The sequence below is a fragment of the Camelus dromedarius genome, chromosome 5 (assembly GCF_036321535.1).
Source record: "Camelus dromedarius isolate mCamDro1 chromosome 5, mCamDro1.pat, whole genome shotgun sequence".
NCBI classification, from domain to species: Eukaryota; Metazoa; Chordata; class Mammalia; order Artiodactyla; family Camelidae; genus Camelus; species Camelus dromedarius.
This window is the reverse complement of record NC_087440.1, coordinates 30221309-30234840: the sequence shown is the minus strand read 5'-3', so window position 1 is coordinate 30234840 and position 13532 is coordinate 30221309. Positions and strand designations below refer to the sequence as shown.

Below are 13532 nucleotides of genomic sequence, written 5' to 3'. Positions count from 1 at the left end.
CGCGGGGCCAGTGGTCGCGTCCGAGGAAACTCTCGGCTAGGCCCCGACTTCCAGCGCCTCGCGTCACTCAGCCGATGAACAGCGCCCCCACCGCGGAGGGAAGGCTCTTTATTTCCCAGCAGGCCACGGGGGACAGCGGGGCATCCTGGGACTTGTAGTCTCCGTTAGAGTAGAAAGGAACCGGATCGAAGGGAGAGAACCAAGGCACCCGTGAATTGATTTCAGAGGGTGGGCGTGTACGGGAACCCGGGCTTGGCGTGGATGGGATTGTGAAAGGTGGAAATTGTGGAAACAGTGAGAGGAGGCGAATGTGAAGCTGTATGGGGAGGCAGTCGGGAAGGAGGGGAAGGCTGGAAGGGAGGAAATGGGTCCAGGTGAAAGCTGGTTTAAGGTGTCCTCCAGGCGGGCAGATTTTCGGGGCAGTGAGGTGATGGAAGACTCGGTCTAGGCATTGTTTTCCCCAGCAGGAAAGAAAAGAGACAGGGGCCTACTCTGAGTGGAAATGGAAGGCACTTCACCAGACTTCATGTAGGTCTCAAGGGACTCCATCTAGTTTTAAGTTCGGTGGGATAGGGTGCAGGAGGGTCTGGAGACGGCGCCCGTCGGGTAGGAGAGCAGCACCTGTCTGCTTCTCCTTGCCAGCTCACTCATTTGTTCTGTCTGCTGTGCTAACTGCCGTGGGACCATTCTCTAAATCAGGAACTTCTTCCAACTCCGAGAGACCCTGAAAACCAGACAGGTGTGAGGGGAGCAAACTATAGGGGTGAGAAAGCAGGAATCCCAGACAGATGCAGCTTACTTCTGCTTTTTTTTTTTCTCGTGTTCCCATAGCCCTTCCAATATTTAGGCATATTCCTAATTCTCTCCCAAATTTCTATTCCCAACCGTTTAGATACCTAACTCTCTCTTACCCACTACTAGGGGAGAAATGTCCAAATCCAGAAAACCAGTTTCAGTCTAGGACCACTTCCTTCCCACCCTCGTTGATTTCCCTTAAGTACCACAGACCAGGATAGCCAATGAAAAAAAAATGAGCTGCTAATTAGCTCCTTCATACTTTCTTTCCTGCCCTCAATACCTCCTGCAGCTCCTGGTAGTGCAGACTCTGGCTCCTGAAGCATCCTGGCTTCCTCTGGCTCAGCAGGAATAGGGAGTATGCTGAGACCAGCACTCCGCCTAGGGTGAACGCCTCAGCGCTGAGCTCCATCACCAGCAAGCCGGCTAGCTGTAGGTAGACAGGGCTGAGGATGCTGCAGGGGACCCTGCACCTATTTGCCCCTACCCTTTCCCCTCCTCTTGCCTCCTCCTCCTCCCACTTTCTTTATTCACTCCTACCTGGGAGGGGACAGCTGGGGAGGACATCAAGGCTGTCTTCAGCACCTCAACCACCAGTGCAATGAAGCCCAAGATCAGATTGAAGGTGTTGAATATCATCATGGCCTGCACCTGCCAGTGAGCCAGTTCAGCCCTGCCCAGCCCAGGGGACTCACTACAACCCCAAGCCCCACCTGCAGGTTAGCTGAAAACAAAACTCAGCTCCTGTTCCTCCACCTCCAAACAGGGCCATCAGCCCTCTAAACTTCTTGTTTTCCCTCCTCAGTCTTTTAGGCCAGTTAGAGGCAGAGAGCTGACACAATTACTCAACAGTTAGAGAGCCACTTCCTGGGCAGAGGTGTGCATGCCTGTGTGCGTATGTGCTCTGTGTGTGTGTGTGTTTGTGGGGGTGGGAGAATAGAACTGCATCCTCTTCCCCTCTCACCTTCCAGAGACGGGGTGCTCTGCGCAGCTCAAGGGTAACAATCCCAGTGAGGAGACCCTGAATGGTGAGAAAGGCAATCGGTGAGCTCTGGGCTCATTAGGGAGGGGCCCCCAGGACCTTCCATCCACCCTCCCATATGGTGGTTCTTACAAATAGTCCAGGTCCAAGTGGCAGTGCTGTGGCCACGTGACATGCAGAGTTCAGGCAGGCAACTGAGATAGCAAAGGGCACCACAGCCACTGCCAGCCATAGCTGGCTCACCTGGAGGCCGGATGCACGGCAGTTGAAGGAGAACTGTCAGGAATTCCCTTCCTTCCTCCCAACCCCTGCCTCTCCCAGAGATCAGTGATTGGGAGGGATGTGTAGTGGCCAAAAGTAGTCAACCAAGGGCAGTGAAAGAAGGAGATATCATTTAAATTTTGTCTGCCTCATGTTGTAGTTTAGTTACTTACCTACGTGTTTTCCCTACGTGATGGAAGCTACTTGGAGATTAAGGGTCTTGCCCTGTTTATTCTATGCTTCCTCCACCCTCCTCCCACTCAGAGCCTAGCACAATTTCAGACGCAGACTAGGTTCTTACTAAACATGGGTGGATTGAATTGGGGTACAAGTGAAGATGCTGAAGCTTGGGGTGGGGCAGCCTGGCCTCACCGCCAGCACCAAGAGGTGCCCACTCTGCCTATGCCTCGCCCAGTGCTGTAGCCTTTCCAGACGAAGGCTGGGTCTTTCTTGCTCTTGCTGACCAGCTCTCTCCTCCATGGCTCCCTTGACCACTAGGACTCGGTGCTTCCTAGCCTAGGAAAAACGCATTATGGCACCTATCAGGAGACAGGACATGCTGCTACATCTCTTTCAGCTGCCCCTCTGCCCACTCCCAAAATCCAGGGAGTTGAGGCTCAGGGCCTCACACCTACCTAGTCTGAAGCGGCTGTTCCAAAGGGATGGGTCCCAGCTGGGCCTGAGCTCTTGGTTGGGCCTGGTAGCTCAGAGCAGACGGCAGACTTGTCCTGGCAGAGACAAGCTATCAGAGCTGGGGTGTGGTGGGGCAAAGGTCCCTATGAGGGCCTAAGGATCTAGGGAGTGGCGGTGGGTAGACACCAGCCTCAGTTCACTCCACAAGACACCCAGCCCTATCTCATTCTGTTCCCAATTCCTATTGCCCCCATCTCTGTCCATGCCAGGTTCCTCTTCTGATCACTCACCTCATCTGATGGACACTACCACCCTGGGCCCCATTCCCCTGCTATTTCCATCTAATCTTTCTTCTTTGTGGGGGCTTCCTCAAATTACTTGCTGTTCTTTTCAAAAATCCCACATTACTGTCTGCATTGGTCCCCTGTCATTACCACTTGAAGCTTTGTCCCAAGACCAGCCAAGATCTGACTTCCTGTCTCTCACTTTCTGGACAGTTTCTCTTCTCTCATTCTTTTCTTGAAGGATTTACTCTGTATCGGACACTGACTAAGTGGATGGAGAGCTCTATTTATAGTGGGGATTGTTTTTGACTCAGTGATAACCTGCAGCTAGGCATGTGTAGAAGATGGTCCTTAAATGGTCAGTCTTGGGGAGGACACTGTTCCAACAATATTTTTGAGAGATAGAAGTTGCCTTGTAGCCAGGCTGACCTGGACTAGACTCTCAGCTCTGCCACTTTCCAAGCTGTGTGACCTTGGATATTATTCTACCTACTGGAACCTCAATTTGTTCAAACTGAGTGATAAAAGGGGACTAATGAAATGACTTGAAGGGTTGTTGACTCAAGGAGGGTGCATAATAACAATTAATGGTGCTATGAGGTCATACTGATGTGCCTGATGCCTGTATACTAAAAGGCTTATTCAGAAGCTAAGCTGGGGTCATTTATTACCACAATAAGAAGCAGAACCACCTGGGCCCAAATATATACTTTGTAGATCAAAAATAGGAACGGCCCATCTTGGTGCGGAGCCTGAGGTCTGGAGGCAACCAGACCTATGTTCAAATCCCAGATCTACCTGAGTGACCTTGGGCAAGTTATTTAATCTATCTGTTTCCTTATCATTAAAGGGAAGTTAATACCGACCTCAACGGGTTGCTGTAAGTATTAAGAGAGAAAATGCATATGAACCAGTTCAGCCCAGCACCTGGCACATACATGCTCAATAAATGTTCGTGGCTATTATCACTGTCATTATTATTTGATGACAGAAGAAGACTGAGCCAGAAGACCCCCAGGACTTAGTACTAGGAGGCAAGGTCCTGGGAGACAAAGTGGCCTTCTTTGTAAGCCACTTCTGCCCTGCTCAGTGCTGGGCCAACACTCATTGAAGCATTGTGTCCACTCTTTCCTGGGGAGTGGGGATCACATTTAAAGGAATCCTGAGAACTGTTGTCTGTCTACTCCGTCCTCGATCCCTATGTGCATTAATTTTGGTGACAATGGCCTGATTGTGAGATGCTGGACTTGCACTGAGGATCCCTGGGCTGGTAGGCCAGTGGAAAGAGACTCTTTGGCCTCATTTTCCTTACCTGTAAATGCAGACTAATTATATTTCAGTGTTATTTTAAGGATTACATACTATTAAATGTGTAAACAGGCATTCGGTAAATATTGATTAAATCTAAGTACACTACTTACAAATTTGTAGCCCCTGTCTAGATTACAGTCTCCTCCAGGGAGGGCACTACATTCTCCTGGGTTCATCCCTCCCGGCGCTGAGCAGAGCGCCTGGTACTTAGTAAGCACTCAGTAAATATTTGTTGTATTGAAGAGCCATTAAAGTGACTTAAGGAATGGAAAATAGAATTCGAGAGGAAGGAGCAGGAATTGTTTATCAAGAACAGGAAGGACCGAAGAGTAACTTTAATAATGTTTCTTATACGGCAGACATTAACTATCTCTATAATCGCCCCTCCTCCTCCCCCAAAAGAGACAGAAATTGTTCGGGAGAGGCTTTGAGATAAAACCCCAGGAAGAACTTCCCGAGTCTGTGCATGTTGGGGCAGAAAGAGCGGCAGAGCCAGCTCCTTCCCTGGTATGTCCGGGTTTAGGGTGGGAGGGGCAGTCCTGCTTGGAGGCTGGGGGAAGGACGAGATGACCTTTTAAAATCTCTTCCAGTCTCCTGTTGGAATCATCTGTGCGCCCCACCCCCGCTCCCTCCCTCCCTCCCTCCCTCCGACAGCGCCCCCCGTCTCCAAACGGCCCGCACCCCGCCCCTGGCGGCCGCCTCTCGCGGCTCCCGGGGTCCCCAGCTCCCTGTCCCCGGAGCCAGAGCCCCGCTCCCGCTCCCGCTCCCGCGCGGCTCCCAGCCCCGCCGCGCCGCCCCCCGCATGCTAATGGCCGGGCCGCCTCCCGCCGCACACAATGCGGGCCAGGGCCGGGGGCGGGGGACCGGGGAGGGGGCGGGGGCCGGGCCGGGGGCGGGGGGGCCGGGGCCCGGCGCATCTCCCCCGGCCCCACGTAACGCTGACGCCCGCGCCGCCGGCCCGCCGCCCGCCGCCGCCGCCGCCGCCGCCTCCCGCGCCGCCGCCGCCCGCCCGGGGCTCGTGAGTAGCCGCTCCCCCCACTCCTGGCCCCCCCTCCGCCACCCGGCCCCCGCCCCCGGCCCCCGCCCCCCCTCCCGGAGGGGGGGCCCGCTGCGCGCGCCCGGCTCGGAGCAGGTGCAGGGGGCGGGGGCGGGGGAGGGGCGCCGGCTCGGCCCCAAGCAAACTTCGCCCAGAGCTCATGGGGGGGCGGGGTGGGGGCGGCGGCCAAGGAAGCCTGGAGAGCTAGGGGGGCCTCGAGGGAGGGGGGGCAGGTGGGGGAGCCGGGAAAGCGGACACCAAAGGGGAAAGGCCAGCGTGGGGGGGGGGCCGGCGGGCGTCTTTGTAGGGGCCCGAAGGCAGGGCGCGAGGGGCGTAGGGGTGCGGGGCGGCCAAGCTGGGAGCCCGAGTGGATGAGTGCCCCCCGGCCCAGGTAGGGCTGATGGAGGAGGGGGAAGGGACCCAAACTCTCCGGGAGCGGGGGTGGGGGAGGGGAGAGGATGGGGGGTGCTTCCCTCTCTGCGTCCCAAACAAAGTGTCACAAAGAGCTCGGCCGGCGGCAGCAGCGGAGGCGGCTGCAACTCAGCTTTTGTTCTCCCGGCCCGGGTAGCTGAGCCCTGGCCTCCCAATCTCCTAACCCTGCCCCCCATCATCTTCCTGGTTTATCTTCCCCGGGAGAGGTTTGGGGTGCTGCTGGAAGAACCTCTTGTTCAGGATCAAAGGTCTTGTCCTACTTGCCAGCCTACTTCTGGGAGGGAGATTTTCCCAGAGGCTCTCCTACCCAACTCTCTACCCCCTAATCGGAGAACTGAGGCCCATATGGTGCTAAGACTCTGACCTTTCTAGGGTCAGCTCCAGCTAAGGGGCCTTCGGGCTGGCTATATACCCACTACCCCAAATCCAGGTCCTCTAGAACTTTCAGAAGAGGGGTCAAGTTGGGACATACCTCTGGGATAAGATTCACCATGGTGGGGTGAGCAGGTGAACCTTCCTTTCACATGCTGTACATTTGGAGTCCATGACGAGGTCTGTGACCCCAACTCTGGACAGTCAGAATGAAGGGGAGGAAGCTTTACTAAGAACTCAATCTAAAAAGTGGGCAAGCTGTGCAGTGGGGTCATTTTGGGGGAGCCACCTAAGCAGTGAGGTTCAGAGGGCTGTGGAGAGAAGACCATAAAAGTGAGCTACTGGCATGTCTGTGTGATATAGGTGGTCTTGACTGTAGACCACCTAAGGAACTCCCTTTCCTTTTAACCCCATCTAATGCAACGTTAATCACAGTATTAGCGGACTTGGAAGGTGTAAGGATTCTCAAAGGGGAAAACATCAAATATTAGAGAAGACCAGAGACAGGCCTAGTCACAACTGTACTTCAGAAGTCCTGAGTCCTTGCCCTGTACACTTTGACCCTAAAAACTTCTGAACCACAAGGCTTGAGGGGCAGTCTTTGTGATCCTCCAGGCAGCAGATGTTTCTATATACCTGACCCTGTTGTTTCTAAGTCTTCTCACCAACCCTTCCGTCCGTCCCTACTCAGTAAGGTTTAATGGTCCACACCCCCTTTCCCACCAGCTCTCCTAGCACATAAAAGGAATTGGCCTGTTGTTTTGGAAAGATTTCAGATCCCTATCCTTGGCCTTGCATCCCTATAGAACCCAAATAAGGGCAAGATAACCCTTGATTCCCAGTGGGGGTGGAAAGTAGGTCATTACTACTGTCTGGCTAAGTCTCGTGGATGGTGTTTAGGGCCTGACTACAGAAAACTCTGTGATTATTGCCCACAGGCAGTATGTGCCTGACCTGGGTTCCAGGTCAGTTCATAAAATCTGGGGTTCTGGCAGTGCTTTCTCCTATTGCGAAAAACTCATGGGATAAGGTGCTTGGGACCTGGTTTGGTGTGGAGATGATTCAGGAGATCTTGACTGGGCCTAGGGGGTCTATCAGTGTGTTTTGTTGATTTGAGACCACCCTCTGGGGAAACTTTCCCTGCCCAGGAATTCAGCTGCAATTTGGGCCTTCTTGTATATCACTGTATTTCCATCCTGGAAACTGCTATGTGCAAAGCAGGTTTTTTGTTTTTGTTTTGTTTTGGGGGCGGAAGCTTTGCCCAATTCCTTCTTGCTTGCCTCGGAAATGAGGTCAGCCTCCCATGAGGTATTTTGTTTACTATCCTATAAGTAGTTTTAGGGGCCCTAGAATCTTCTCAGAATCAGAGTATGTGCCCATAGGTTAGTCAGCTATGACCATGCAGTATTCCCAGCCTCCCCCCTCCTCCCCCACCATCTGCTTCCTCTGAATATACCAGATTGGCTGTACACCAGGATGTTCCGGGAATCCCCAGGAGAGCAACAGAATGTGATGGACCCAAATACGATGCCTCAGTAACTCATTCCAGGATGTACAAACTGTAACTGTCAGGACACTTCTTATAGCTAATTAAAATTCTTCTAGTTACATCTATTTTCTATTACGTCTGTCTATTTTCAGTGACATCCAAAAGGCCAAAATAATCCCTCTGGTACCACTGTTTTTTATCCCCCTCTGTGGTTCCCAGATAGGAATTTTAAAAAAATCCTCCAGCTTTTCTCAGTGCCTTATAGTGCTAAAATGGCAAGCGTGGCCCCTCTAGCACTTCATAGCTCTATCAATGGTACTAAGGTGGCCAAAGTGGCTCCTCTGGTAGCCCACTGCACTCTCCATGGTACTGAAGGAATGACCATTTGTTTTAACATCTCTCTGGGGTCCAGAAGAGTCCTATGACTCAGAACCACAAAACTTTTGAACTGGAAGGGACCGTCAGTATAAATCAGTCCAACCTCCTTATTTTATGGATGAGTAAACTGGGAGGTTAAGTGATTTACTGAAGGTTGCAGGGCTATTACTGGTCTAACTGGGCCCACAGTAGTCTTGCACTCCTCAGTCCTATTCTAGTTCACCTTTCTGATCCTACTCAGTGAGGCTGGCTAGGCTCTTGGTCCCAGGAAAGGGGTTTATTTGGAGGATCCAGAAAATGAGGGTGGATGCCTTAATTTGGAGCTACAGAAATACAGATTAAAAGGGGTGGTGGAGGTTGTTTAGTGACCCTTGGACAAAGACATTTTGTTAATCTCCTGTTAATAAAATTCCCAGCCAGATACCACATGTAACAGGTACGTGTCCCTTCATGGAGCCTTATTATATCTACAAAATGTCAAAAATTAAAGAAGCCTTGGACCTCGAGAGCCTTTTCTCATTGCAGGGCTGACTCTTGGCTCAGTTTTCTTCTATTAAAGATCCTTAAGCAAAGTAATGCTGAGTCCTTTTCTTTCTCAGTAACCTATTTCAGTTTCAGAATGCCTATTGTAAGGAAGTTCTTTATATCTCAAATATTCCTTCTATCTCAGGCGAAAAAAACATAGGCCCACATTTGTCCAAATACAATTCTGTATGTAAGCAAGAGGGGAGACTGGACGACTTCTGGTCATTCTCCTAGGCCTGTTTCCATGATTCTTAATTTTGGGGTTGCTTCTAAGTCCTAACGCTAACCTCCTCTGCAGCTTACAATCAGGAGATCCCCCCCCCCCCCAGTCCTCTTCCTCTCGGTGCTCTTCTCTTTCCTCAGAACTGGAGCTCTGCACATCCCAGGCCCAGGGAATTTTAGCCTGGAGAATTTTAACCCTTTTCTGCTCAGAGCATGTGCTGAGCCCCTATCTGTGCAGATGGCCCAGCCCCGCCCCCCGTCCCTCACTCCAGCCTCTTGAGCTCAGAGCCAGTGTAATCCTCCTCTTGTGTGAGGGAGCCTCTCCCCTGCAGAGAGGAGGAAAGCCTGCTTCGGAACAGCCCTGGACAAAGGGGCTGAGATGCCCCATCAAACTGCAGGCTTCAAGGTTTGAAACATGGGGATGAATCCTATTCGGTATTTGCAGTTTTTAACCCCTTCCCCAGGCCAGCAGCGCCCCTTAACTTCCACTCCTCCCCCAACTCTCTCTCCATTCCCTCTCCTTCTGGCTCTCTCCCCCTTCATGCCCCTCCCCCTCTGTCTGTCTCCAGACTCTCTGCTGCTGGGAGGTGTTGCTCTCCCATGCATGAATGAGTCTCTGTAATGAATGGAAATGAATGGATCAGGAATCCAGGCGGAGGGAGGAAGAATAAGGGGGAAAGACAGAAAGACAGGGTAAAGGCAGAAGGAAGAACTGTGGAGTCTGGAAGATTGTTTGGCTGGCTGGTCAGTTAGGGGTCTGAGAGCAACTGGTCCCACATGGATAACTGGGGAGCTTGGCAAGCCCACCCTGTTTGCTCATCAAGCTGCACAGCCCAGCCTAAATGAGAAAGGGGCATACTGTGATGGTCTCCTCCACCACCAGAGGGTGGGGGCGTTGGGAGTGGGGGGTGATGATGGTACTTGTTCTGGACAAGGCATTTAAAACGAATAATTTAGGGGAAGAAATCTGGGTTAACGGGGGCAGTGTGAGCAAATCAAGGAGTACTAGTTTTGAAGACAGCAGCTCCCTCCTGTCTCAGGATGTAAGGAAGGAGAAGGGCTAGGTTTTAGGGTACTGAGTGTGGTGTTGGGGGTGACTCCACTGCTGAAAATCAGGGCTCATCTTTTCCTCAAAATCTGTCTCTCTTGCTTTAGCTCTTCAGCACCTGTTGCCTTCACTAGCAGCTTTTCCTCCTCCTCTTCCCTGCACTCCCCAGAACCAAAGAATGTGAAGGGGGTCCATGGAGGTGAGTGAAGCTCTGGCCTGAATCTACAAGTACCTGTATATTGCCTCCCCTCCCTACCTCTCTCTCTCTGGCCTCCCATTATTAGAAATTATTTCCATTGCCCCAAAGGCTCAATTCCCATTCGTCCCCCAGCTTCCCCGAGGTTAGTGGGAAGGGCGCCCGGTGTTCCTGGTTCAGGCCCCAGCTCACCCTCCCTCGGGTTCCTCTGGCCCTCCATGTCCAGGCTTCCCCTACAGCTCTCCCTTCTCCACTCTTTGCTCTACTCACATCTTTCTCCCCAGGGCTCACGTCCCCGCGCCCCGGGCGGCCACCTAGCGCCGTCGCCACCGGCCTTCGACGGCGAACTGGATCTGCAGCGCTACTCCAACGGGCCAGGCGTGAGCGCCGGGTCTCCGGGAATGGGAGCAGTGGGCTGGTCTGAGAGTCGCGCAGGCGAACGGCGCTTCCCCTGTCCTGTATGTGGGAAGCGCTTCCGCTTCAACTCCATCCTGGCTTTGCATCTGCGGGCGCACCCAGGCGCCCAGGCCTTCCAGTGCCCGCACTGCGGCCACCGCGCGGCGCAGCGGGCCCTGCTGCGCTCGCACCTGCGCACGCACCAGCCCGAGCGCCCGCGTAGCCCTGCCGCGCGCCTGTTGCTGGAGTTGGAGGAGCGCGCCCTACTGCGGGAGGCCCGGCTGGGGAGACCCCGAAGCTCAGGGGGCCTGCCGGCCACTCCTGCCACTGAGGGCCTGGCGCGGCCCCAGGCTCCATCTTCGTCCGCCTTCCGTTGCCCCTTCTGCAAAGGCAAGTTTCGCACCGCGGCCGAGCGCGAACGCCACCTGCACATTCTGCACAGGCCCTGGAAGTGCGGCCTGTGCAGTTTCGGCTCCAGCCAGGAGGAGGAGCTGCTGCACCACAGCCTGACGGCCCACGGAGCTCCTGAGCGACCCCTGGCGACCACCTCGGCTGCGCCCCAGCCTCAGCCTCCACCCCAGCCTGAACCCAGATCCGTCCCTGAGCCCCCTGAGCCTGAGCCCGAACGTGAGGCAACCCCCGCCCCCGCGCCTGCTGCTCCCGAGGAGCCCCCTGCGCCTCCGGAGTTCCGCTGTCAAGTGTGCGGCCAGAGCTTTACACAGTCCTGGTTTCTCAAGGGTCACATGCGCAAGCACAAGGCCTCCTTTGATCATGCGTGTCCTGTGTGTGGCCGCTGCTTCAAGGAGCCCTGGTTCCTTAAGAACCACATGAAGGTGCACACCAGCAAGCTTGGTCCACTGCGTGCCCCGGGGCCTGGTTCTGGGCCTGCCAGGGCCCCCCAGCCTCCTGACCTGGGCCTGCTGGCCTATGAGCCCCTGGGCCCTGCGCTCCTCTTGGCCCCGGCGCCCACCCCGGCTGAACGCCGTGAGCCTCCAAGCCTTCTGGGCTACCTGAGCCTGCGAGCTGGCGAGGCCCGGCCCAATGGTGAGGGCGCTGAGCCTGGGGCTGGCCGCAGCTTTGGAGGCTTCCGCCCACTCCCCTCTGCTCTCCCGGCCCGGGCTCGCCGGCACCGTGCGGAGGAACCAGACGAGGAAGAGGAGGTGGTGGAAGCAGAGGAAGAGACCTGGGCCCGGAACAGGGCGCTGGGCCCTCTGGCCTCACTACCCCCACGCCCAAGCGAGGGCCCAGGGCACTCTGCGCCTGCTGCGGGGACCCAGGCAAGGTCCACCACCACCACGCAGGGTACGTAAGGGGTCTCCTCTCAGAGGTTTTCCACATCCTGGGCCCACCCTGAGGACACCACTGCCCTCCTGTTCCTTTTTTTTTTTTTTTTTAAAGGACCTGTCTCATTTCTCACTTTTGAACCCCCGGAGTTTTTACCAACTTTTGCGGACACAGCTTAACTCATGACAAATCCAATCCCTCAGGTTCCCGTAAACAGATAACTGTTTCCTCTAGGGCCCCGAGGGGAAGCAATCCTGTGGTGGGTGTGAGGGCCCATGGCCTTGATAGGGCTAAGGCAAAGGGTCCCTCTGACTTCCCTTAATATGTGTATTGCAGAAGAGAATGGCCTCTTAGTTGGAGGGAGCCGGCCTGAAGGGGGTCGGGGTGCCACTGGCAAGGATTGCCCCTTCTGCGGAAAATCATTCCGCTCAGCGCATCACCTCAAAGTGCACCTGCGAGTGCACACAGGTGAGGGGGCAGCTTCCGGGGTGGCAAGAGGGGTGAGGGCTACGGGAAAAGGCCGGGAGATGACGTTCGCAGCCGTCAGACTGGCCAGATGAGATCGTTGGGAAACGCTTCTTTATTAAATCAGAGGGGGTTGGAGGTTTTTTTTTTTTTTTTTTCTGGTCCAGAGACGGTCTGTACATGGAGCGAAATGCGGCTTGGAGCGGTCACCGATGGTGACTCTGGTCCTATCGCAACCCCCTCTCTCCAGGCGAGCGCCCCTACAAGTGTCCGCACTGCGACTACGCGGGCACCCAGTCCGGCTCGCTCAAGTATCACCTGCAGCGCCACCACCGGGAACAGAAGAGCGGGGCCGGCCCCGGGCCGCCCCCAGAGCCGCCGCCCCCTTCCCAACGGGGTTCGGCCCAGCCCTCGGGAGCCAAGCCGACTCCGCAGCCTGCGACCTGGGCGGAGGGCACGGCGAGCCCCCGGCCTCCTTCAAGCGGCTCTGCGCCTGCGTCCCGTCGCAAGCCCTCCAGTCCTGGGAGGACCCTGCGCAACGGGCGAGGCGGTGAGGCCGAACCCCTGGACCTGTCCCTGCGGGCAGGGCCAGGAGGCGAGGCTGGGCCGGGGGGGGCCCTCCACCGATGCCTTTTCTGCCCCTTCGCCACTGGAGCCCCCGAGCTCATGGCCTTGCACCTGCAAGTGCACCACAGCCGCAGGGCTAGGGGCCGCAGGCCGCCCCAGGCCGATGCATCCCCGCCCTATACCCGAGCATCGTCAGGAGAGAACCCCCCCAGTCCTCCACAGGAAGGGGAGGAGGGGCCTGGGCTGTTGAGATCAGGAGAGGCTGGGCTTGGGGGTCAAGAAAGGTAGGGAGCCCTTTTAGGGGCCGTTAGCTTAGTGAGTTTACCCCGCAGGAGCCGGGGAACGCTAGAGGTAGTTGGGTAGAGCAGCCAGCAGGGGGCAGCGTGGGACCCACATCCCAGCCCCAGGCGGACCAGAGGTGGAGGGGCAGAGGGCGTTAGGAGGGTGGGCGGGCGGTACCCACCCAGCCCAGGGGAGAGTCACAGTGCCTTAGAAGTGGCAGGGGTGAGGATCAAAGAACGGGGTCCCAGGGCTGGCAGAGAGGAATGTTCCAGTTGAGGGGCGGCTCTGCCAGTCTTTGCTGGTCCATAGGCGTGAAAGTTTATTTTTGTACAATGGGTGGGGGTGGGGGGCACTGTACCCTTCTAGCCCCTTCAGGGGCCCTGTAGACGTCGCTATTTTTGGTACGATTCCTGTCATCCCTGTCACAGAGTTGTGTCCCCAATAAACAGGTGTCTTGAGGCACAGGGCACTGTGTCTGTCTGCCTAAGTCCTGTCCTTGGGCCACTGTGTCCAGAAAATAGTCGTCTCTTCAGGAGCTATTTATCACCCAAAGAGCTTGGTAAGAAATGCAGGA

At 55.4% G+C, this 13532-nt stretch overlaps 2 protein-coding genes across 6 annotated transcripts; one reads left to right on the top strand and one right to left on the bottom strand.

Annotated features, from left to right (window-relative positions):
* Positions 1 to 535: 535 nt before the first annotated feature.
* On the bottom strand, positions 536 to 2586 carry TMEM253 (transmembrane protein 253). The gene is given in 6 exon segments (XM_031453415.2): positions 536 to 724; positions 1079 to 1225; positions 1336 to 1446; positions 1760 to 1816; positions 1910 to 2020; positions 2411 to 2586. Coding segments are annotated over 6 exon segments (723 nt in total). The 5' UTR covers positions 2519 to 2586.
* Positions 2587 to 4645: 2059 nt separating this feature from the next.
* Positions 4646 to 13432, top strand: ZNF219 (zinc finger protein 219). 5 transcript variants are annotated; one of them, XM_064485793.1, is made up of 5 exons: positions 5230 to 5284; positions 9876 to 9967; positions 10249 to 11662; positions 11981 to 12112; positions 12360 to 13432. In XM_064485793.1, the coding sequence occupies exons 2-5, from the start codon at positions 9962 to 9964 to the stop codon at positions 12962 to 12964; spliced, it is 2157 nt and encodes a 718-aa protein (XP_064341863.1). In that variant the 5' UTR covers positions 5230 to 5284; positions 9876 to 9961; the 3' UTR covers positions 12965 to 13432. The 5 variants fall into 5 exon arrangements, with proteins under 5 accessions (XP_064341860.1, XP_064341863.1, XP_064341861.1 ...); XM_064485790.1 differs by lacking the exon at positions 5230 to 5284 and adding an exon at positions 4646 to 4773 and having other exon boundaries at positions 9876 to 11662; XM_064485791.1 differs by lacking the exon at positions 5230 to 5284 and adding an exon at positions 5642 to 9126 and having other exon boundaries at positions 9876 to 11662.
* Positions 13433 to 13532: the final 100 nt, after the last annotated feature.